The sequence below is a fragment of the Mus caroli genome, unplaced genomic scaffold, assembly GCF_978045245.1.
Source record: "Mus caroli unplaced genomic scaffold, Mus_caroli_1 scaffold_16, whole genome shotgun sequence".
NCBI lineage: Eukaryota > Metazoa > Chordata > Mammalia > Rodentia > Muridae > Mus > Mus caroli.
The window spans coordinates 27,517,964-27,541,860 of record NW_028227271.1 but is presented as its reverse complement, the minus strand read 5'-3'; the positions used below and the strand labels follow the sequence as shown (position 1 = coordinate 27,541,860).

Sequence of the window (23,897 nt, the reverse complement as noted above, 5' to 3'; positions counted from 1 at the left end):
CCATCTAACTGCAGGTTAGGGTCTGTAGCCTAGCAGATTCTAGCAGCTGACAAGCACAAACCTCACCAAGTCGAGGATGAGGACTGTGGATTGTCAAAAAGACTCCTATGTAAAAGCTTCTATCTAATTTGGCAGCTACTAGAACTTGGGGGCAAAGTATCCCTCTGTTCAGAGCTCTCTCTACTGTTAGAGCCAAGGGGGGGGCAGGTGGAAGAGTGGGCCAAAACCAGTCAAGTTTGGCCTCTGCAGCACAGCCTGGAGCTGCTAGCCCAACTTGTTGAGCAGCCTGATCCCAGGAGTTGAGAGAGATCCTAAGGTACAATGTGTATAATTCCTGGGCCCCAGGCAGTCAGTGTGCAAATGTCCTCTCATGGATGGCTCCACCTCTAAAAGTGTGGATTTACATTCGTACTGGTCCTGCATGAATTAGCAAGGTAGGATAAGAGCTCACTGAGCTTTCCTGAGCATTCAATGATATTGCTGCACCCCTGCAAGTTGCTGCTGCCACCTGTGTCCTGTTTTGCAGCTGAACAGCTTTGTCCACACAGCCCATGAGATTGTAGAATACACAGCAGCCATGTAACCCCAATCCTTCCAGCTCCACCGGAGATGGAGCCTAAGGATTTCAGTCCCTAAAATGGCACATATGGGTGCGGGTCAACCTCAGCAGCCTCCACAACCCCTGTAGGAAGGTTTTAGACAGCACTTTATTGATACCCTCAGCCCCTGGACAGCACAGACTCCCAGCACTGGCTCATACCAGCTGGATTCAGATGCCATCCCCAAGAGCAGGAGTAGGCCCCATAGGGGCAGAGAGGCCTCCCAGACTAGGAGGAGTGTGCAGGCAGCCAGGAACCCCTCCAGAACTCCAGGCCCAGGTTAGGGAGGGCTGGCTTTTGGCAGTAGCTCAGACCCCCACTGGGGCATCGTAGTTGAGCACGTAGTAGTCGTGGACATACATGAGCACAGCCACCGGTTGCCCAATGATGAGTGTCACCCACACAGCTGCATTGCCATAGTTCCCTTGGAAGAATCGGCCCACAATCCAGGCCAGTGGTACCTGAGAACACATGAGGCTACAGTCAGGTGGCTACAATGGCCACAGGAGATGAGGTTCAGCACAGATTTAGGCTGAGAGAGACAAACTTGGCAGAGCTCCTCACCTGAGCCATCATGGCTGTGAATGCCCAGAGGCGGAACATCCGCAGGGGAACGCTCACTAGGTACTGGAGTAGACGAACAAGAGAGGTCAGTGTTTCAGCTGGTGGTCACAGCCCTGCCCAGAGGTGAAGTGGGGTACGCACAGAGCACTGACCTCATGGAAGAAGGCTGAGGTCAAAAATACTCCTGTCCTGGCCACCCATTTGCTGCTGCCATATCTGAGCATAGGCTTGTAGAAGTGTCTACAGAGCAAGCAAGCCATAGGATGAGGCTAATGCCATAGGGCCCAGGTCCACAACCACATTCCACAGGTGCGTACACCATCCTACCTGATACACCACTTGTGCACGGGGATATTCCAGTTCTGCCAAAAGTAGGTGACAGACTCAGCATTCCTTGGGGTCAAGAAACAATGGGATAAGCAGAGCATGCTATGACCTACCCAGAACCCCAGAAACACACCACTCACCACCAATCTCTGTAGAACTCGCGGTCTCCAAACTGCAGAAGCTCTGCCACAGCATTGAGACAGGAGTGGAAAAGCCAATAGAAGAAGATAAGCCAGATCAGATGGTTGGGGACCTTTGGGAGACAAAGCTCCAGGTTGCAAACTTACAAACTCCACCTAACCTTCACTCATCCCACTGGAGTCTCTGACACTCACCGCCAGCTTTAAGAGACGTTCAATGATACGTGAATAGTCCATATCCTGTGGAGATAGGCTGCCTCAGCTAGCTATACCATCTACCCTATCCACCCCTGCCACAAGGGAGCCGAACCTCACCTTGAAGGGCTTCATGGAGTTCTGGATAGTAGGGACCATCCACTGCAAAGGAGAGTACCACATCAGTTTCCCCCAGCTACACAGCCCTCCCATACACCCACTCACACCACTTACCTGTTGGATCAGCCCCACTTGAAGCTGGGTAAAAAAGAGCTGGGCGAAGAATAGAGTAGTCAGCTGAGACTTGAGTTGCACACACACCCAAGCCCTGTCCATACCAACCCTCAAGGTCCAAACCTCACCATCTCAAGAACTCGGCGTAGCAGAAAGCGCTTTCGTATTCGGGGGGATCGAGGAAAGTTGAGTTCATAACACAAAGTAGGAGCAAAGATGAAGTAATAGAGATCTAGAAGGAAAGGGTAGGTTCTTGGACCACACAGCCCTGAACCTTACAGTCTTGCCTCTGAGTCCCAACCTGACAACTCCTCACCTCGGTAGGTCAGGTTGTCTGGATAGCTCACAGCTTGCTGGGCAGCAGCCCCACTGACCTTCTTCCCTGTAGAGACTGCCAGCAAAGCAAGACAGTAGTGTGAGCAGTGGAGCCCAAGCTCAGGCCTATTGGTGAGTCCCAATCCTGACAGCCTCTTACCAGCTTTGGCCTTGGCCCTTCGCTGGCGGCACCACAGGTTGACATCCCGGTAGGAATAAAGCTTGAGGAACATGATGGAGTATGATGCCAGTGCAAACAGGGAACCCACTGCAAGACAGGTGGCTCAGCCATGTCTGCCCATACACGACAGTTAACACAGGCAAGGTGGGCTCAGACGTGACCACCCATATCCCATGAACAACCTGGGATCAGCTCAACATGGGATGGGATGGTTAGGATGGAGGCACACCTGGAGTGATAGACTCAACCAGTAAGGCCACAGCTGCTGGGAAGCAGAGGATTGTGGCCAGGTTAGCCACATGTAGCAGCAGCCCCATCTGCTCTGTCAGGGCACCCTGGAGAAGGAGAGAGCTTTCAACCAACCAGACCTTGCCCTGGGAGAGGACTGTCAGGCCTAGTAACAAGAGCCTATCCGAAGCAGGCCACCAGTGACTTTCAGCAGGAATGGGGATAGGCACCACTTACCACTGCCAGGCGCTTCTCAATCTGAAATGCAGCCACAACAAAAATATTGGATGCTGAGGACAGAAGCATCACAGGACAGGTTCAGGCCCTGGTCAGCCTGTTCCCCCACCCATGGCCCTTCTTGGACTGCAGCTCACCAATAATCACGCATGGGGCAGGCCAGCTGTAGGGGTCCTTCAGAAACAGAGATACCACCTGGATAGGATCCACCAGGATGCCATACCTGAGAGTGGGGCAATGGGGGCCTGAGTAGAGGTGAGCCTCAGGGCCTAAGCAGGCTGGGGTGGTATAAGAAGGGGCCTGGAAAAGGTACTCACTTGATAAGGTTCTCTAAAAATAACCTTGCATTACTCAGGATCTGCAAGAGACAGACAGTCAAGAGGGTTCAGCCCTGGTGGTGCTATCACAGCTCACTTTACCCCAGCACCTCTACCCTTGGCCAGGACAATAGCTTTAGCAAGGGAGCAGTCCCTCTTGATAGCTCAGACCAACGGGGGTTGAGAGGACGGCTGCCTACCCTTGCTCAAGTACTGGTCCCTTCAGTGTAAGACAAGAGGCTACAGCAGGCAGCAGGAAGGTCCATCAAAGCAAAAGGGCAGGAATGGGTTTTTCTGTGCCTCAGTCAAATACTCTAGCAATACTCAAAACTCTAAGAATGTGGCCCCAATGTAGCCCAACTAAGGAGTGGGCCTCTAGACTCTAACCAGAGAGTCCATCCTCATCCATCTCACAAGCACTAGATACAGGCCGGGTGCCACCAACTTGTCCAACTACCCAAGCAGATAGAAGCTATGGATAACACAAGGGACACTGATGACATTCCTTGCCTGGATTCGCAGGGAAGGGACACCATACTCCAGCTTGGAACTTAAAAACACCCTGCTCTATACCACCTCCTGACTGCCCACTGCAGGTAAATGGGGGCAGAATTCATATATCCTGAAAGGGATGAATAGGAGGGCCAAGGGACAGGTGGGGCCTCTTGAAGAGATGGCCCAGTAGTTAACAACACTGGCTGCGCTTCCAGAGGACTTGGTTCAATTCCTACCATTCAAACAGTGGATCACAACTCTCTGTTAACTCCAGTTCTAGGATATCTTCTGGCCTCCATGAACACTAGATGTATATGGTTACAGAGACACATATGAAGGCAAAACACCCAAACACATTTAAAAATGAAAAGCCAAGTGGGTACCCTCTTCCCAAAACCTTCTTTATAGGCCAGGCTTGACCAAGAATAGTGTGCCATCTCCCATGGGCAAAGCTGATCTTGAACCCACTGGCCCCCACTGCTCACTTCTCACTCATCAAGCCTCACAGCTAACCAAGGCCCGAAGCTCTCTCCAGGGAAAAGGTGCTGAAAGCCTCAGAAACCTTCCAGAGAGTTATAGGGTAGATCCCTTCCATACTGATAGCCAAAAAAGCCATGTCTAAAGCCGGAACAGACACTTCTGGGTGAGGCAATAGGTATCAGACCATATCCAAGTGATGATAACCCTTTGTCCCTGACCCACCCATCAGGTTGTCCTTTTGAGCCTTGGACTCCAATAGCTTCTGGGGTGGGGATGCAGTAAGAACCAGGCCCTAGAGGACATGGCATAGCCCTCCACCACTACTCAAGGGCAAAGGAAAGGGACTAGAGGGCCTGTAAAACAGTAGCTGGTTCTGCCAAGGGCCCTATGTCCATGAATCCACATGGCATAGGAATACAGCCTCAAGATTCTTTATTTTTTTTTATTTTATGTATGGGAGTACACTGTCACTCTCTTCAGACACACCAAAAGAGGGTATCAGATCCCATTACAGATGGTTGCGAGCCACCATGTGGCTGCTGGGAATTGCTCTTAACCACCGAGCCATCTTCAGCCCCTCAAGATTCTTTCTATACTTATCCAGAGGCCCTGGACCCAGAATGCCCGCTCCTCAGCCTTTCAGACTCCCAGACTGTAGGGCAACCAATACTCCCCACCATCTCCTTGCTCTCCCACACCTACACAGCCAGGGGGACCTGAGGCACAGAGTGAAAGCCATAGGGAAAGCCAGCCCCACTGCAGGGACCACCTGTGCTTCCCTCAGTGCCAGCAACCACATGGAGCTACAGTCTCCAAAGAGCAGAGCCTCTGCCGAGGGGAAGGGCACCCTGGAAGGTTCTGCCACACCTGGCCAGTGAGCCTGCTCCCACAGTCCTACTCACCAGCATCACCACACACCAATTCAGGATACCACGATAATTGCTGAAACCACTGTCTGAGCTGAACAAAGAATCTTGCAGACGATGGCACCTGGCAAAAAGGAGACAGGATCCTGCCCAGTAAGCAAAGACGAGCAGGAAAAGGACAAACCCACTCCTGCCCAGGTATCTTTTCTGCCAAGACTTCACTACCATTGCACGCAGGAAGAGGACTCAGACAAGGCCATTCCAGTGATTATGTAGCTACAGGAGGAGAAGGTCTCAGAATCACATAGAGACCTTTCCCTCTAGGCAGCAGAAAATATTCATTACAGGCCGAAGAGTCTAGACAGGCCTCTGTGAAGTTTGAGTTCCCCAGAAACCAACTGCAATCAGGCTCTTGGGCCACGAAGATAATCTACCTGGGTATCTGTAGACCTATGTGGATCTACCCAGTACTACTACAGATTGCCCAGTCTGTTCATCCCATCTACCAAATCACCCTTGGAGGAGTCCCCACCGTAGTAAGAGCATTCTCCTGACATTTAGACACATAGGCCCAATATAATAGCTGGCCAAGTGCCCACCATTAATGTACATTTCTTACGAGCAATGATTTGGCCCTCTAGCTGCATATTAAGTCTGTGTCCCTGACTTTGTTCAGGGAGATTACTGGGGCCTGACGAAAGGGAAAGCCTCAGAGCTCCTACCCAGTGGTAGGATACAGGGCATCCAAATAGACCCTGTATATAAAGAATACCAAGCCTGGCAGAGTAGGACTGTGTGACTAAGATAAAGCCCAGACTCAACTCCTGGCAAAGACAACAGGAAAAACCCAGAGCCCTAGTCCCAGTAACTAATGCCCTCACTCACACCAACTATGGCTCCACCTTGCCCTCCAGCTGCTGTGCCACCAGGAAGCCACACAGAATTGAGCAAGACCTAGATTTTGTAAGCAAAGAGGCTAGGGCCTCCCCTTCCCTCTCACCACATACACCTCTACCCTGGGGCATCTGATGAGGAGCAGGTCAGGAAACCTATTATAGGCACCATCCTACAGAAGCCCTTTTAGGACTGACCTTGTTAGTGACCCTCGATAACAAGAGACAAGCCCTAGCTTTGGTTAGGGTTGGAATTCTGACAGCCCTCTCCAGAAGAAGGGTCAAAGAGGCTGAGGGGCAGTGCCAACAAATTCAATCTTTGCTGTCAAGGCTAAGCTCTTAAAAAAAAAAAAAAAAACGAACAAAAAACCACACACCTTTGATCCTCGCACTCAGAAGGCAGAGGCAGGCAGATCTCTGACTTTGAGGTCAGCCTGCTCTACAGAGTTCTAGGATAGCCAGGGCTACAAGAGAAACACTATCTTTTAATTAACTAATTAATTAATAGAATTGATATCTACTTGGCACCTAGCTCCATCTACACTAGCTTCTGGTCAGTAGGAAGATAGTCACATCCTCTTAGTGTCCGTGCCATGCTACAGCAGCACCAAAGTAAGACAGAATCCCGACACCACTCCCAGCTGTCCATTTCCTCAGGACTAGGCTTCCAGCATCTAACACTAGGCCCATGTGATATGACTGTGCTATATCTCTATCTTGAATCCCTTTTCTCCCTTTTCTGGTGGCTGCCCTTGTTTGGGGTATTCACTGGCTTGATGTAGCTGCCTTTAAGAGGCAACACCATGAGACAAGCAGGAAGGCATCTCCCAGTCTGTCTACTAGACCTCCCCACCAGTCACCCTCCCCCACACTGAAACCCTGTGGTTGCAGCATATCCCAAAGCCTCCTGCCCCCAAAGCCTCATGGCTGGCCTCTGTGGCACAACCCACCAACTACTGCCTGCACATAACCAAAGCCATTTCACAAGACTGACCTCTCTCCCCTTTGGATAATCAAGGAAACCATGCTGCTTTTTCTATGCCCATCTCCAGAATAAGGACAAAAGTATAGAATGGGTCCTGCTTTCCAGAGCTAACTGCAAGCAGATAATTTTTGTTTTTTGTTTAGTTGTGTTGTGTTGTACTTTTAGGAGACATGACCTATGTAGGCCAGGCTGGCCTTGCTTTTCCTGCCTTAACCTCCCAAGTGCTGGTATTGCAAGCATGTGCCACCTGATGGGACACCTTGCCTGGTGTAGCAGACAAGATCCTAGGAGTTTTTTTGGTTGGTTGGTTTTGGGGTTATTTTTCCCAGGTTTCTTCTGTTGGACTTCCAATTCCTTCCTCAACTGTCTACATTGGTGTCTTGGGTCCTCTCTGGCTCTCCCATCCATCATCTTGAAGGCAGCATTCCTACTGCTCTGCCTCCACCCATGCCACTCCCTCCCTCCCTAGGCCAGAGATATCTGTCCCAGGGGAGGAAGCCCCCATCAACCAATGCCTGCAAAGCTCCGAGCCTGCCACTGTAACCAGAAGCTAGTAGGCTGAAGGGCAGACTGCAGAAATGGCCAGCAGGGAAAAGAGGAGCTGGCTACATGATGACAGCTGTTTTTGCCACCCTCTCACCTACTAAAGAGCCTGCCTGTGTCCTGTGCCTTCCAACTGTCTTACACTCACTCCGAGACTAAAAGGACACAGCATAGCTGGCCCTCCTTCCTGTCTTATGGTAGGTCCTTTACCCAGGCCTACTCGGGTTAACCACAGAGAACAAGGAAGAGGTGGCATCCTCTCTTGATTCTCCTTCAACTCCACATAAACACTGTAGAACAGGAATAAGCCCATCCATACACACATGCCAAGATCTGTGCCACACTCAAGGACCAACCTCTAAGTATGGTTTTCATCTAGGGGCCACACAGTTCAGATCTGACCCCAAATAGAAAGAGAAAGGAACAGAATGCCAGTTCCTCTCCTAGCTGACACCAGACACTTCTGTGCTGCTCTCTGACCCAAGCCCTAGGTTACAAGATGGAAGCAAGCTACTCATAATTCCTAGACCATGCTACAGAGATGTACAAAAGATAGTCAAAGACAAATACCTTGGGAAAAACCTACCACCATTAAGGTCTTGCCGTGGGTGCCATTCAGTAGACAAAATGCACAGCCTCACCTTGCCATAGGATAGAAGAAATGAGCTGACATCCAGAACCTGGCTCAATGGCCCAGCTTAAAGTGAGCAGGAAGTACTAGGGAGGGGAACACACAGAAGCTCAAGGAGTCAAGAGGAAGGGTGAGAGTTGAGCTGGGCTGCCAAGAGCAACAGCAGCAGGGGGAGGGGGAGCTGGCAAGGGAAGAGCTGCAATGGGCTGAGCTACAGGCCAACTCCAAGAGGGCAGGCAGAGCCTGGCCCACCAATGTGGAGGGATGGAATCTAGCTCCTCACCTAGGAGGCTTCCAGGTGACATCCCCAACATGGATTAAGGCCCACTGCCCACTGGGGGATGACAAACTCCCCATTCCCATCCCTGTAATACAACATCCATCTATGGAGGAGAGGGGCCACAGCACAGACCCTTTCCACACACGCATAGACATCTTTCCTAGCTTGCACAAGCCTCCCACCAGAGTACACTGAAAGAGTTCAATGGTCATCAGGAGGTATGACTATTCTCTCTTGCCTATCCCTGCATAGTAACTTGGCCTACAACTGAGACCTCAAAGATAAAAAGATACTTTCCCCACTGCTCCAGAGGTCATACTAGCCAAACTCCTGACTCCTAAAGGAAAGGACAATGAGGGGATTCAGAATAGGGGATTGTTAGGATCACAGGACCTTAGGACGTAGGACCCTTAACATCTTTTCTGATGCAGCGGGCACCTTTAATCCCACCACTTGGGAGACAGACACAGGTGGAGCTGTTTGAGGCTAGCCTGATTTATAGAACTAGTTCCAGAACAACCAGGGCTACACAGAAAAACCCTGTTTGTTTGTGTGTGTGTGTGTGTGTGTGTGTTTGAGAGAGAGAGAGAGAGCACGCACACACAACATCTTTTCAGGTGGAAAATGGGAGGCCAGCCTCTCTCAAGACCAGTTTTGAATTACAGAAAATCATGATCCCTCTGAGGAGGGCCAACCTCCTCCCCCACTCTTGCCTCCAAGGCCTCCTTACCTGACCTTTGTTCATAATGTGCCATACCTGCCTCACATTGAAGTTATCTTATCTCCTGGGTGAACTGTGAACACCCTAGGGCAGCTGGGGCGTGGGGGGCACCGTGCCCACTAGAAAGATTGTTGATACAAAGAGAACCAGACTTTGCCACCCTAGATAGCCACTTCCTCCAAGCCCCTCAGCTACTTCCTAACCCAGAGCTACTAAAGGGTCCCATGATGATCACCAAAAAAGAGTCTCAGGGCCAGCTTTGGAGGAGACAGTCTCCATTTCTTCAGCTAAGCAGGGCCTCTCCCATAGGTGTGTTCATACCAAACCTCTCTCCGGTACTCCAACCACGGGATGAAAGTCTCACTTAGTAGTCAGCTCTGTCCCTATAGCCCGAAGTCATTCTGGTAACATAAGCTGGGCTTCAGGCCCTCCTACTTGCTGGAAGAGGGGTGAATAAGCCATGCAGCCTGTTAGTACTAGAAAGCTTCCTGTACTGTCCTCTGCCCCGAGCAAACGCCCATACCCATCGCCTCAAACAGGCGTGTGTCCTCTGGAGCCTCTAGCAGCCTTCTCTACCCACAGGACACCCCTCGTAGTTTTTGCAAAGGTAACTCTTCATCATAACCCTCCCTGGAAAACATCAGCCTCCTTCCACTGAAGAAAGGCCATTCATCTCCAACCCCGGGGGCTCACATTTCCTGCTACCCACTCCTCAGAAAGGACCTCAAGGGACTCTGCCTCAAGGTGTGCTTACTTCCCTAAGCAATATGAAAAGGGGGCTGCTGCCCACTCCTCTACCCAGACTCCCTGGTCGGCTACACGACCACACCTGGGTGACCTTGGCAAGTGACCCTCTCCCCAAAGCCCGTGTCCCAGTACAGCCCCAGGGGAGCCCAAGCCGCGGAACTCGCAAAGCTGTGGCCAACTTTTGAGAACTGGGAGCGTCGCTGGGGAGGTCAGATGTAAGGGGATCAGGCACTCCGCTACCTCAGATCCCAGTAGCCGTCGCCCACGCTGGTCCGCCCGTCTTTGTCCCGGGTGTGGGCTGGAGCCGGAGCCGGAGCCGGAGCCGGAGCCGGAGCCCGCGCGTCACCCCCGGCGCCCAAGTCGGGGCTCACAGCCGCGTCTCGCACCTCGTCCTCGTCTACCTTGGGCCCACTACCACCCTGGACGGAAACCCGCGAGCCGGTTCTCCGACGCCGAGAGCTTCCCGCGCCTCCGCGGTCGCCCATGGCTTCGACCCGCAACTCGTCGCGGCCCAGTCGTGCTACGCCCGCTCTCAGCGCTTGGAGCCCGCGGCCCCGCCTCTGGACCCTGAGCAACGGCCTCCGCCGCCGCCCCCTGCCGGCCTCCGTAGCCGGCGCAGCGCACGACTACCTCTGCGACGCTGAGGCTGCGATGCTGCGGAGCAGCTGACTGGCTGTGGCGTCAACTGGAGAGTCCATTTGTAGTCCGAGGCCAAGCGGAGGCGGAGCCTAATCGAAGACGCGGAGCACGCTGGGAGTTGCGGGAGCAGAGCGCGGAGCCTCCTGGGAGTTGAAGGCACCGGGAGCTGGCGACGTATAGCACTCTGGGAATTGCAGTCGCAGGCTGGCAGAAGCAACTAGTGCGCAGCTTGACTGTGAACTTCGGTGGAAGAGGTCCAAGGTGCTGTCTCACTGCGAGGAGCAAGCGGGAGGAGAGCTGCCCCGGCTCCTGGCTCCCTGGCAGCTACGCACTTCCTCTGACCTCTTGCTTGCCTCTTGTCCCACTTATGTAAAAACATCCTTTCGTCATCCCCAGCAGCGGTTTGAGTGTAGGTCATTTATGAAACTGCGCTGACGTCTTGCGGTTCCAAATCCATTTTTGAACGCACAACCGACAGACTTATCTGCTCTGGCAGCATCGTTCTCCAAAAGATCCCTAGCTGCTAGGCAGGAACCACTTTAAATGGACCTTGGAGGACATAGTCTGTCAAAGGATCAAACTGGAGAAATACCCAGCTTCGCATCACAGCAAATGTGTGCAACTGCCCACTTAGTTAAAAGAAACAACTCACCAGTCACCATGGCCTCTTCCTCTACCGCCCCACAGTGCTGTCGAGGGCCCGACAAGCAACCTGCCTGATTTAGACACCGCAGTGCATACATCCTAGACCTGAGGAAGCACCTGATTTCCTTCAGAAACACTATAAGGACAAAGGAGAATAGTGGCTTTCTCTTCTGGTGAATAACAGGCCTAAGAAGCACCTCTATAGGACAAGTTTGGTAGCCTCTCCTACAGGATGCTACCAGTCTTCCTATTAAGCTCCCTCCACTTCTGTAGTATCCACTGACTCCTTCCCTCAGGTCACACTTTCTTCATGCCACACCTCATGATGAGCAATCTGGGCTACCCTGCTGGTGTCTTTGTACATATACAGAGAAAAGCAGACCCAGGCTTGGACTTTTGTGGATCAGAGCCAACCTGGTCAGTGTCTCCGAGCATTCCTTTCTTGCTGGCCCAGTCTTTCAACTGGGCCTTGGCAAGGCAAGGGCTAGGTCTTTGTGAATAGTGACCCCAAAAGGAGGCAGAGTGAAAGAAAAAGTCTCCTTGGGAGCCTGAAGTGAAGGTAAGTCATGTGAGCTCTGCCATGCCTTTCCCGCTCCTTCCTCTGTTAAGTGAATAAGAGGCTTCCACATTCTCCTGGGCTAGCACGTTGGCTACACCAGCTTCCAGTTTGAAACCAAAAACTAAAAGTGGAAGGTTGAGGCCTAGGCTGCCACTAAAGCCAGAGATGAATTCACACCATCCAAGAGAATGAAAGTTCTCCTTGGAGACCGTTATTCATTGACATTCAGCCTTAAAGCTGTCAACCTCCAAGAGGCCATGCGAGTGAAGAAACCAGAGGATGACCAGAGCCATCAGAAAGGATGGTTCTATGGAGACCTGTGCCAAAGAGATGGCACCGATGTCAGAGTTCCAGGGCCTGATTCAAGGAGGAAAGGCTGGAATGGATGATTGCGAGATGCAGACAGCTTCACTATTGAAATCTAATGTGAGCCGGGCAGTGGTGGCGCACGCCTTTAATCCCAGCACTTGGGAGGCAGAGGCAGGCAAATTTCTGCGTTCGAGGTCAGCCTGGTCTACAGAGTTCCAGGACAGCCAGGACTACACAGAGAAAACCTGTCTTGAAAAAAAAAAAGTGTGCAGACCGGGCTGGTGAGATGGCTCGGCAGTTATGAGCCCTGGCTGCTCTTCTGAGAGGTCCTGAGTTCAATTCCCAGCAACCTCATGGTGGCTCACAACCATCTATAAGGGTAACTGATGCCCTCTTCTGGCATGTGGGTGTATATGCAGCAGAGCACTCAAACAATAAATAATGTTTTTTAAAAATTTAATTAAAAAAAAAAGTCACAAACAGCTTCAGGCTGAACCCAGCACCCTAGGGTTACAAGCAGGCCAAGGAAAACCTGCTTCGGAGAGTTTGCAGTGGTGGAGAAGTGGGCTCATCAAAACCTTCCAGGAAGCTGTTTCCCATCCTTTTGGCCTACTAACATAAAGAAACAGAAGCAATCAAGGCCCTGAAACTGTGGGGTCCTCTAGAAAGTAGGAAGATACAAGACTTCCTTGTATGCCTTTGCTACCACCAAAGTGGTGTTTGGGTGGGTGGAGACAGTACTATATGAAGGCAGTCCTGGGCTATTTGTTCACCCACAACTGTTTATCTGAGCCTTAGGCTCCTCTTCTACAAACAGGAAATCTCTTACTGAGCAATGGTGGTTACAGGCCTTTAATTCCAGCACTTGGGAGGCAGAGGCAGATGAATCTCTGAGTTCCAGGACACCCAGAGAAACCTTGTTGATCTTGTTCCAGCTAGGGACAGTGACAGTTAAGATCCTTCTGTGGAGAGCCTGATTAACCGTTTCTCCCAGTGCCAGATGTGCCTTCATTCCTGTTGTTACTGCTGTCCCAGCTTCCCAGAGAGCATGTCCTCCACCACTGGGATAATTTCCAAGCTGCTGGCACATAGGACATGACCTGCTGCAGATACGTCTCTCCCTTTTGACATGAATGGAATCTGAGTGAGTCTGCCTCCTGTTCTTGCCAGGATGTGGGCAGTTGAGCTGGCTCTGACCTAGTTTGGTGCATCAAAGTTTTTGAGCCACTCAACTCACACCTGCTGACCTGCTTGCCAAGGGTCATTGCTGGGTGAGCCTTCCACCCTCACTCCCGTGGCTGCTCTAACTCTCTACCCAGCACAGCCTTGCCTCCTATTTCCTCTGTTCTCCTTGTCTAGAATCTGAGGGCTACGTGTGGTTACAGAAGTGCCTCTCCTCCTGAGAATCTTCATACTGGCCCAGCCTAGCTGTCTAGCAGTACAAGAGCACACACCCACAGTTTAGGGGTCTGTGAGAGACCAACTCTTTTAAGTTCAGACTCCATTTTAGAGCACCTGATCTAAGTTTGAACTCTGGTAAACTAGCATAATGTTCCAAGTTACCTCCCAACAAGACTTATGTCTCCAGGTTATTCCCCCAACGAGACCTGTGCCAATTTCAGTTTCCAGGCTCTCTCTCTCTCTCTCTCTCTCTCTCTCTCTCTCTCTCTCTCTCTCTCTCTCACACACACACACACACACACACACACACACACACACACACAAATCTGCATCCCTGGGTTACAAGCCCACCCCTGCCTCACAACCACCAATGCAGAGGGAAACAGAAGTATATGAATTGACTCCCAGCCCCAGCCAATTATGCTAAAAGCCATAGTAGCTCTCCAATTAGATGCTTGCCAGGCCAGAAACACCACCACCACCACTGCCACCCTTGACTGCCCCCCCCCTCGCTTGCTGCTTTGTACAAAACCTTGCCCTAATAGATGTTTGGGGTTCCTCTCTACCAAAATCGTCCTGCACCATGTTGGTGGTGGGCTGAGCCTGAGCTAGCTTGACTAAAGGCTCTGGTGTGATTGCATCGGATCGGCTCCTCTGACTGGTCTTTTAGGTTCACTAACACTTGCTTGACACTGGATGAGAACAGCAGGCCTCCAGGAGAGGGGCTACACCCAGCAGAGGCTTCTACTGTCCCATTTGCTCCGACACCATCTCGGAGGATTGCAAAGAATGAGGGAGCCAGAGCTGTTGATGCAGCTGCAGAAGTACTAAGGAAAATAGAGCAGAAGCATTCCAGACCAGCGATTGCTTCTAGATCAGCTTGGGCAGGACCTAACTTCCAGCTAGCTGCCCAGAAGCTACATGGCCCCTGAATACCTGATGCAGAGCAGAGTTGACTGCCCCGGGTTCATCAATGGCTTTGCCTTTAGACAGGTGCTCCACTGGCTCTGCTGGCCTGACTGACCCTCTCCAGTAGGAGATAGGCCAAGGCCCGTGCTTCTTCACTTGGGATTTCAGCACTGATCCGAGCCTGCAGAACCAGGCATTCTCCCCTTAGACACCCTCCAATACCCCTAGCAGCACCCCAACAGGACACGCCAGTCAACACTCCAAATTCTATCAAGAGTGGCATTTATTCTCCTCGTGGAGGTGCGGCGCTCCGAGGAGCTGGTGCTATTGTGCTTAGGAAGGAGGTCTGTCCGTCCGTCCGTCTGTCCGGCCGGCCCGGCCCCAAACGGGGGCGGAAGAGGGACACGGCCCGAGTAAAAATCCCGGCCTGTTGCGGGCCAGGAGTATGTACAAGGTGGCGGGGCGCAGGCGGGGGTGGGGGCGGGGCGGGCCGGCAGCCAGAGCCCCCACCCGAGGGCCCCCCGCACCTCGGGCCCTACTTGTAGAATCAGTACAAAATAGGTGCTACCTAAACGTTCCTTCTACCTGAATTCGCTAAGTCGGTTATTGTGCTGCTTAGTTATGGGGGCGGGAGGGGGCCCATGGCTTTCCACGGCGGCAGGGTGTGGGCGAAGCGGGAGATCCTGGCGGGCCCACAGCCCTTCCAGCCTTCTCCATAGGTAGGTAGACAGGAGTAGAGAGTGGGGCGGGGTGGGCGCCTCTGTGTGCGTGTGCATGCGGCACAGGCTGGCAGGCCCAGGCTAGGAACTGTGGGCATTTCGCCAGGTGGAGTAAGGGGGTTAGATATGGGCACTGTTATGCTAGGCCTGCGGGTCCGCACCAGGAGGGTTAGCCAAGCTTGGTGCTGGGTTGAGGCTGGCCATATCATATACTCCAGCATGTTGCACCTTAGCGGCACAGAGACAGCAGAGCCTCGTATCTCAGGGAATCAGAAAATGGGTACCTGTATGGGTGGCCCTGGTGAAGCTGGGCCCCAGAGATCCTGGGGCCTGTCCAATTTGAGCTGGGGAACATAAGGCCCAAGTCAAAGGCAGAGCCTGACTACACCCAGCGTATTCTAGGACTGAGGTGGGTAGGAGAGGCCATAGGGACCCAGGGATTCAGCCCTCTGCATCTGCCTTCCATCCTGGCCTACCCATGCTTATTGGGCCCTGTCACTGATGGGCACCTCCCAGAAGGTTGCCACATCTCTGACGGATTCAGGAATGGGCCTGGCATATCGTAGGTACCCAATGATGGGTTGGTGAGTGATGAAGGACTGACAAGAGAGGCCTTGGGTGATACCATTCCATCCCAGCCTCTGGAACCATGACGCCTGCCGGGCTCTGCCCTGGGGTAGGGTATGGGGAAAGAAAGTCTGCGTGGCCGGCCCCGCGCAGCATCCCTGATCTAGGGGCCTATGGGATGGGTAGGGCAGGGGATACCTGATTCTCAGTAACTCTAGAGGCTGCGGCAGCTTCACATGCAGTGCGCATTATTGCTCTATAGTCTGCATCGGACTAACTAAGAGGAAGGGGAGCGGGCAGCCCCGGGAAGGGTTGGGAAGAAGGGTGGGACTGCATGCAGTGATGTCACAAAGGCGGCGGCCAATGGAGCGGGGCCCTTGGGGTAGGGTCACCGCCGAGGCTTTGGCATAGACGGGTGAAAGTTGGCAACCGAGTGGGAGTGGGGCCTGGGCCTCCGGGAAAGGGCCGGCCTCTGGGGCAGAGGAAATGGTCCTGGACAACCTAAGCCCCGGGCGTCGGCGGGAAGGATGAGGGTTCGGCGCCCCCTCCCTGACCCGAGTGCAATCCGTTCATAAATAAAACGTATAAATACAGAAAGAAAGAAACCCGACGCGTCCGCAACCCCCCCAGGGGGCTTTACCCGCAAAGCAAATACAGAGGTGTGTAGAGGGCAGTGGCACGCCAGCCTGCCGGCCCGGGTATCCGTCCTCCAACACCCGAAGCCTGGGGAGCGAGGGAGGGGGCCCCGGGGCAGGGCGGGATCGGGGTCTGAGTAGGTCGGATAAGTTCATGCGATTCCGATATGCGTCATTATTATTCGTTATGGAGGACAGAGCCCCGGAAGCCGGGCTGGAAGAATTAGGATTTGGCAGAGGATGCGAGGCGTGGGTTGGAGGGAGGCTCGGACTGAGGCCCTAGAAAGAACCCGAGGGAGAGGGTTGCCGCCGTCCGCGCCCCTCCCCATCCCCAATCGTCTAGCACTCCCGGGAGGTTTGCAAAGCCTGCGGAACAGAACGCCTCTGTGGCCCGCCTGATATCCTGCTCCTCCTCCGGCCAGCTGCCCGAGTGGAGCTGACTCCCTGGACGCCGGGCTGAAGGCTTGGCCTGGAAGGCTTGGGAAGGGGTGGGGAAGACCTGAGTCTCTGCAACGCGATCCAGGGGCGCAGAGGAGGGAGGAGGGCGCTCCTTACCTCACCTCACCCCCTGTCTTCAGAGACCCAACTAAGAGATGAGGTTCGGTTCTGGGTCTGGTCGACCCTATTGCTGGGAGAAAGCCTGGGGCACCCTGGAGGAGAGGGGAGGGTTTTCGGGGTGGGTCTCCCCTCGGGACCCTATTGCTTGAAGGGGCTGGCAAGGCTCCTGGCGAGCGGGGCGGGGTGGGGCCGGCTCCCTGCCCTATTGCTGTGAGGAGGGGCCCGCCCTCCAGCCCCTCCGCCCGGACGCCAGCGGAGACTTCCCTGGGGGCCCGTATTGCTGAGAGCCGACCTGGCTGGCGGAGACCCCGCTGCCCTAGGCTTGAACCGGGCTGAGCTGCGGCGGCGCAGGGGTTGCGGGGCCGCTAGCGCCGCCCTTGAAGCAGGCTGACTCGTAGTGCTTGTTGAGATAAGACTTGAGCGCGAAGCTCTTCTTGCAGCGCTTGCACTGGAAGTGCTTGAAGGCGGAGTGCGTCTGCATGTGCGCGCGCAGGTTGGAGCGGTCTGCGAAGGCCTTGCCGCAGTGCGCACAGCCGAAGGGTTTCTCGCCCGTGTGCGAGCGCATATGGCCCTGCAGCAGCCAGGGCCGGGAGAAGGCTTTGCCGCACACGCCGCACTTGTGGCGCAGATCGTGCGTGAGCAGGTGCATAGCCATGGCCGGCATGGACACGTACACCTTGCCACACGTTGGGCAACGCCTTGCCAGCTGGCTGTCCAAGCTGCGGTGCGTTTGCTTGTGGCGGCTCAGGTTCGACGACGTGGCGTAAGTTTTGCCACACTCTCCGCACGCGTGCCGGCCACCAGCGCCCGTGGCTCCCGGCCCCGCACGCGCCTCGGTGCCCGCCCCCACGCGCGTGCCGCCCCGACTAGCGGACCCTGATCCAGAGCCTCGCGTGCCCGGCCCGCCCCCACCTCCAGCGTCGCTGTCGGGGGCTGCCACCGAGGCTGTCGAGGGGGCCGCGGCAGCGTTGGCATTAGCAGCCTTACGGCGTGAGCGCCCGTCAGTGATGAAGAAGGCGTCGGCCGCGTAGCCTTCGCTGACCGCCGCGTCGCCGTTGATGTAGCCGCCAGCAGCAGTAGCCAGCTCTGGGCGAGGGGTGGGCGGCGGTGCTGAGCCAGAGGCCGCGGGACCCAGCTCTCCCCGCACAGCCGCAGCATACATAGGCTCCGGGGATGGCCCTTTGAGCAACGCCGCCTCAGCGTCGCCATCGTAGACCGACGCAGGCCCCACGTAGTCACTGAGGTATCCTGAGGGCGGAGGCGGACAGACAGACAGCGGGAAGGGAACGGAGCAGCGGGCAAGACACACGCAAAGCGGGCGACGGGAGATCGAGGAGACACAGCGGGAGACGTCGGGGTCCGAAAAGAAGGCGAACAGGGATTAGGACAAAGGAGAAGGAGCAAGGGACCACAGGGCAGAGAGGATGGAGACCGTGGGGAGGGGAAGAGAGGAGAGAAGAGAGACAGCAGAGGATGAGACAGGGCCAGGCAGGGCTCCTCCCCCGCCGCCCAAGCGCCCCGCCCCCGCGCAGGGAGGAGAGAGATGCATCTTCGGGCGCGGCTGCCCCCCTTCAGCGAGCCTCAAGGTCAGGGGGGAGGGGCGTCGCTCCTCTCTTCCTCCTCCCCCTTCCCCTCCCCCTCGGGTTCTCCCCACTTCAGCAGTTTTCCCTGATTATGCAACATACTGCAGACCCGCCGCGCACAAAGCCAGGGCCTCCAGCCCAGAGACCCCGACGGTCCTGCCTCTTTGGGATCCCCGATGCCTTCTTTAGGCCCCAGAATCTGCTTCCAGACTTGGTGCTGCCCCTCTTGTTCTTTAGATGTACCAACAAAACCCTAGCGACTCCTACCTAGTCAGCATCTCTGGCCATCACCTGGACTCCTTCATCTTCCATCTCTAACCACTCACTGGACTTGCAGCTCGAACTCACGTACCTCTCTCTACCCACTACTTTCCATTATCCTGGGTCCTACTTTGTTCCACGTTCTTGTTTTCTCCCCATGCCCTAACCCTACTGGGGGCCTTCTCAAGTCACCAACAGGGGACTAGGAAGACTGCCAGGGCACTCACTAGGGGACACCTTAACAGAGACAAGCTGCAGGTGGACATCGTTCATGCCAGTAACTGCAGTTGTTCCCAAGGTACAAAATGGATCTCATAATCTCAGTCATGAATGCATACCCTTCAGGAGGCAGGCTCTGCCTCATTCAGGGTTACACTTGGGCTCTCAGCAACCATCGGGCCTGGTGGCATCTCGCAGGGTATGCTGTACCCCGACCCTAGCACTGAAACCCAACTCCTACACTGGCAGGGTCACATATGCAATCATCCAGACACACGCTCAGTCACATGGTGCACAGCGGCCTCAGAGTCACGTGGTCTCATGTAGTGGCACACAGACAGGCACACACACAGGGTCACACACAAGCGCACAAAGTCACATGGCCACACGCAGTCACATGGGCCCACACAGGCTTATGCTCTTGCAGGTCATACTTGCTCTGCCACCCCACACTGCTGGCACTCCTGTCCCCCTTGCCTGCATGCTAACAGTTGTCCTTGAACTTGGGCATCCTTACACAAAGAGCCTCCCCTGACTCCAGTGCCTGGGCTTCCCTTGCTCACCTCTTCCTCCCTAATCCTGAGTCCAGGGAAGATACTGCTGTTGCATCTTCTGGTACCTAGGCCCTGACAGGTGGGTGGCCCTGACAGAACCCAAGCCTATTCCCTAGAGTTCCCAGCATTCCCTAGCTGGCCCTAGCAAGGGGCTTTGAAGGTGCAGCCAAAAAAAAGTGAAACAGATCCAGATTCCGGGGTATGGGTTTGCATGTGCCCATTTAACTGGGTCCTGTTGTGTCAGCAGGTGTCTGTGCAGCTGTGTATGTCTCAACAGAAGTCTGTGTGTGGGTCAGTGTGTGCCTTTAGTGTTTCCTGTTCCTGATCCCTCTTTCCTACCTCTCCTCTACCCATACTCTGTCCTATCTTGGAAGCTGTCTGGCCTTACTCTCTGCTCCCCTTTCCTCAGCCTTCCTTCTCTGTTCCAGCCTCAGGCTGCTTCCGTTGGATCTACATCCCCTCCTACCTTGCCACTCCACCCCCACACTTTGGCCACCCACCCCTTCCTGCAAAGCCCTGGGCCCTGCCCCAGCTGCAGTCCAGAGCGCACCTTTATCTTGCAGTCGCACTCCGAGATCGCTGCGGGCGCGCCCGTAGGAGCTGTCGAGGTCTGCCGAAGAGAATGTGTCAAGTTTGACCTTCTTAACCAGGAAGGACCTGGGCATGATTCCTGCAAGGCTCCGGCAGTGAGGGCCTGCAGAGCCGGGGCTCAGGGGGACTGCGTCCGCGGCGAGGCCCCGTCACCATCCGAGGAGCGGTGGAAGCAGCACTGTCCCCTGTCTGGCCTGTGGATGCTGCTGGGCGAGTGTGGTCCTCTCTCTTCTTTCTGCCCTGCGTCTTTTCTTCTTCCTCTCCGGATCCCTCCTCTCTTTCTCTCTCTTTCCTTCCTTCCTTCCTTCCTTCTTTCCTTCCTTCCTCTTCTCTTCTTTTCTCTTCTTTCCTTCCTTCCTTCCTTCCTTCCTTCCCTCCTCTGGTCCCGGCTTCCCAGCCCGCAGTGCCGCCCCTGGACAGGCGGGGGAGGAGGCTGGGGGGGGCGGAGAGGGGGGAGCGGCTCCGTCCCGGGCCCGGAGGCTGCGAATGGGTGCAGGGCTGGCCCGGCCCCACGGCCCCCTTCCCCTCCCCCCCCCGCCGCGGCGGCGGAGCCTCAGTCAGCGGCGCCCCATGCCCCCGGGGGCGGCAGCGCCGGGCCAAGAGAACACGACAGTAGCAGCGGCAGGAGCACCAGCAGCTTCAGCACCGCGGCCAGCGCTGGCTAGGGCAGCACCGCGGCCAGCGCCCGGGCGCGCTCAGCTGGCGTTGCCGGAGAGGGGCGGGCCACCCGGGCCTGGTCGCGGGGCGGGGGTCCTCGGCGGGGGTCTCTAGGAGGCTGGCTTTATTGTTCTGCAGTCGGAGCGGGCGGCGGCGGCAGCGGCGGGCGGGGGTCCTCAGGGGGAGGGGTGCTCAGGGAGGGCGGGCCGAGAGAGGGAAGGAGAGAGGGAGGGACGGGGGTCCGGGGGCGGGGCTCCGCTCTCGGACAGCTCTGGGGCAGGCCTCCTGAGCCCGCAAGCCTCTTCTGCCTACCGCCGAGCGCAGCCTCTGGCTTTTAAAGCCAAGCGCTGGGGGAGGGGGTGGGCGGGGAGGGGAAAAGGCCGGCGGAAATGGCTGCGCCGGGCTGGGTCGGGCCAGGGTCTCCTGGGAGGGGTCCCGGGGATGCCTCGCTTGGACTTGTGCGGAGTTCCCCCGTGCGGCTCGGGGGATGGCGACCTGATACTTGGTGGCATAATCGGGCGTGTGGAGAGAGATGGGAATGGGCCTGGCACTCTCCCACCCCAGGCTCTCGTTCTTTTGGGGAGAACGCAAGCGGACCTCAGTCGAGTCCACGCTGCCTCCTTTAAGGTCTGGAGGCTAGGTGCGGGATGTGCGGAGGCGGGGAGAGGCGGGAGACCAAAGGAGTGAATGCTGAGGCAGCGAAAACGCAGTGTGGAAGCCTGTGTGTGCCCTGTGCTGCAGTGCCTCTTGCCACTCTGTCACCTCGGCTGACCCTGTGCCCGCTGGAGGGACCTTTCTGCCCCCGCCACTCCCGCGGGACGGATGTCCAGCACAGTGGCGTCGGTGCAAGATGAGTGTGCATGGCAAGAGGGGCTGCCATGCCCCTGTTCCAGAAATTCCGCTTCACTGGTGGTTTCCGCCCTTCCGCGCGTCTGCAGCTTCTTCAGGAAGCCCGCAACCAGGCGGATAACCCTTCCCGTGGCCGCCCGCCCGGAGTTTGCAGCCCCCATGACGTCAGGCCCAACGGCCAATGGCGGGGCACTGGGGGTTGGGGGCCTCACAATGGCAGCGCGCGGGTGCATATGTCCCCAATTAGGGCTGGGCGCCGCCATTGTCCCTTCTTCGCCCCCTCCTCGCGTTGGGGTCTCTGAGCTGAGCTTTCCCCACGCAGCCTGCTCCGGCTATCGACTATGGTCGCGGAGCGGCAAGCAGAGACTGCAGCGTGGTGACCTTATACGGACTGGCCCGGCGGGCGCAGGTGCCAGGGCGCCACAGCGGTGCTGAGCTCAGCTCCCTTCCTCCTGCTGCATGCTAGGCTGCTACCGGCATCCACTGCCTCGCGTCCGGCCACGGTGGGTGTAAGCTACCTGCCCTACACTGAGCGTGGAGACCACTCTCCTGCTTTATGTTAGCGACTTCGCTCCTCGGCGGCGGGACATTCATCTTGCGTGGCAGGCGCTCCCGAGGGGCAGGACGGGTGCGGCCTCCCCCTTATCGCTGAACAGCAGCCGGCGAAGCTCGCAGTAGGGGGTGGGGGGCGAGGGTTCCCCGCCAGCCACACCGCTAGTCCGGGCTCCTTCCCAGAGGGGAACGGCTGAGGCGCAGCCGGAGGCATCAGGCCAATTAGCATTTTGATTGCTGGACTGAGGTGGGGGGTTCATCTGGAACAAGGTCTAATTACCAGACGGACCCTCAGGGCTCAGGCAGGCTCGATTCCCACCCCCTCTCCGTTTGCTCCGTTCTCCTGGACATTGTCCCCGCTTCTAACCCTATACTCTCACTTCTAGGTCCCCTCACAGGCCCAGTCATTCTGTCTAGTTCTGTCCCCATACTTTGCCCCTCGGATCCCTTCTTTCTTAGAAGTGGTCCTTTGCCCGGCCAGTCTTTCCTGGGTCTGTTCTGAGTCCCATTCCTCTGCTGCTCTGTCCTCGGCCCTCTTTTCTCCACCTCTTCTTACAATCTCTGTCCTTATGTTGTGTATACATCCCTTCCTCCTCTTTGTCCGTCTCCCATCTCCTTTGGCCCCTAACCCTCCTTGATGGAAGAGACCATGCACGAACACATATGAGCTTGGGTCTCAGGGCCAGGCAGTATCAAATGAACCATTCAAACGGGCCTTGCTCTGGCTGTGGCGGATCTCTCAGGACTCCCCCCCACACACACACACACACGGAGGGTGGAGGGGCACACAGCTAGGAGGGGCAGCTGGGTCCAGGCCATGGCCATCAGTCCCCACCAGCCCAGGTACATGATGCACATGGGGCCTGTGCAATTACTCGGGCTTTCCACATGGGCTCCTTGTGAACCTGACTCCCTGTCCCCACATCCCCTTTCACATCTAAAGGTTTCCCAGACCCTTGGCCAAGCCAGAGAGATTGAGAAACAGTTGACCACTCATTTTGACAAGTTGTAGGCTCCTTTACTCAAGGCCCCATTGAGTCTCTGAGAGTCTCACTGACTCTTCTGAGTGTTTAGAGAATCAAAGTCAGCCCCCAGCGAGTGGATAACTACAGGCCCTATTAGGCTGCCTTTCTAGGAACTCTCGCAACATCTCTTGCTATTCTGGCCCAATTTGCTCTGCCCTTATCCCTTTCCTATGAATGTGTAGTCTATACATGATTGCTCTATGAATGTCTTAGTCCGCTTTTGTTGCTTCCACACTGCCTAGGTCCCATCTTACAGAAAGGTTTAAGGGGTGGTGTTGTCACTGTTGTATTATCGCCCACTGATGTGTTCAGACCCTGTGGTCTGTCACTTCTCCATCCACCTAGGGAAACAGCGGAGGCTCCACCAACTTGTGCTGGGCTGAGAGGCGATTGGCAAAGAATGTAAAGTTGGCTTGCAATTGCTGGTGGGGACAACTTCTGTGGTGACTGGGTGGATGAGGTCATCAGCGAGAAGAGGTCAAGGCTGTGGTAGGGAAATGGAGGTTAATCCTTGAGACTACTTAATTCAGCCACAGTGATAGTGGCAGCCGGGCTATGCAGCTAATGACGGGTCTGAGTTAGGAATCCTGGGAGAGAGTGAAACGGGGCTCTGCTAGTTCCGTAAGGGGCATCTGTCCGTGAGCCTCTTTGGAGGCTGCCGAGTTAGGGGGTAGCACAAAGGGAAGC

The 23,897-nt window shown here is 55.4% G+C and overlaps 2 protein-coding genes across 2 annotated transcripts; both read right to left on the bottom strand.

Annotated features, from left to right (window-relative positions):
* Positions 1 to 685: 685 nt before the first annotated feature.
* On the bottom strand, positions 686 to 10,661 carry Dgat1 (diacylglycerol O-acyltransferase 1). The gene is made up of 17 exons (XM_021183167.3): positions 10,219 to 10,661; positions 5,215 to 5,302; positions 3,338 to 3,378; positions 3,158 to 3,243; positions 3,021 to 3,073; positions 2,785 to 2,890; positions 2,535 to 2,642; positions 2,376 to 2,450; positions 2,188 to 2,291; positions 2,060 to 2,098; positions 1,946 to 1,987; positions 1,826 to 1,870; positions 1,631 to 1,743; positions 1,491 to 1,556; positions 1,316 to 1,403; positions 1,164 to 1,226; positions 686 to 1,060 (listed from the first exon to the last, which is right to left on the bottom strand). Exons 1-17 carry the CDS (start codon positions 10,461 to 10,463, stop codon positions 908 to 910), a joined length of 1,515 nt encoding a protein of 504 aa, XP_021038826.1. The 5' UTR covers positions 10,464 to 10,661; the 3' UTR covers positions 686 to 907.
* A 4,063-nt stretch (positions 10,662 to 14,724) lies between these two features.
* Positions 14,725 to 20,532, bottom strand: Scrt1 (scratch family transcriptional repressor 1). Its single transcript, XM_021184185.2, has 2 exons — positions 20,087 to 20,532; positions 14,725 to 18,167 (listed from the first exon to the last, which is right to left on the bottom strand). Exons 1-2 carry the CDS (start codon positions 20,199 to 20,201, stop codon positions 17,236 to 17,238), a joined length of 1,047 nt encoding a protein of 348 aa, XP_021039844.1. The 5' UTR covers positions 20,202 to 20,532; the 3' UTR covers positions 14,725 to 17,235.
* Between the last annotated feature and the right edge of the window lie 3,365 nt (positions 20,533 to 23,897).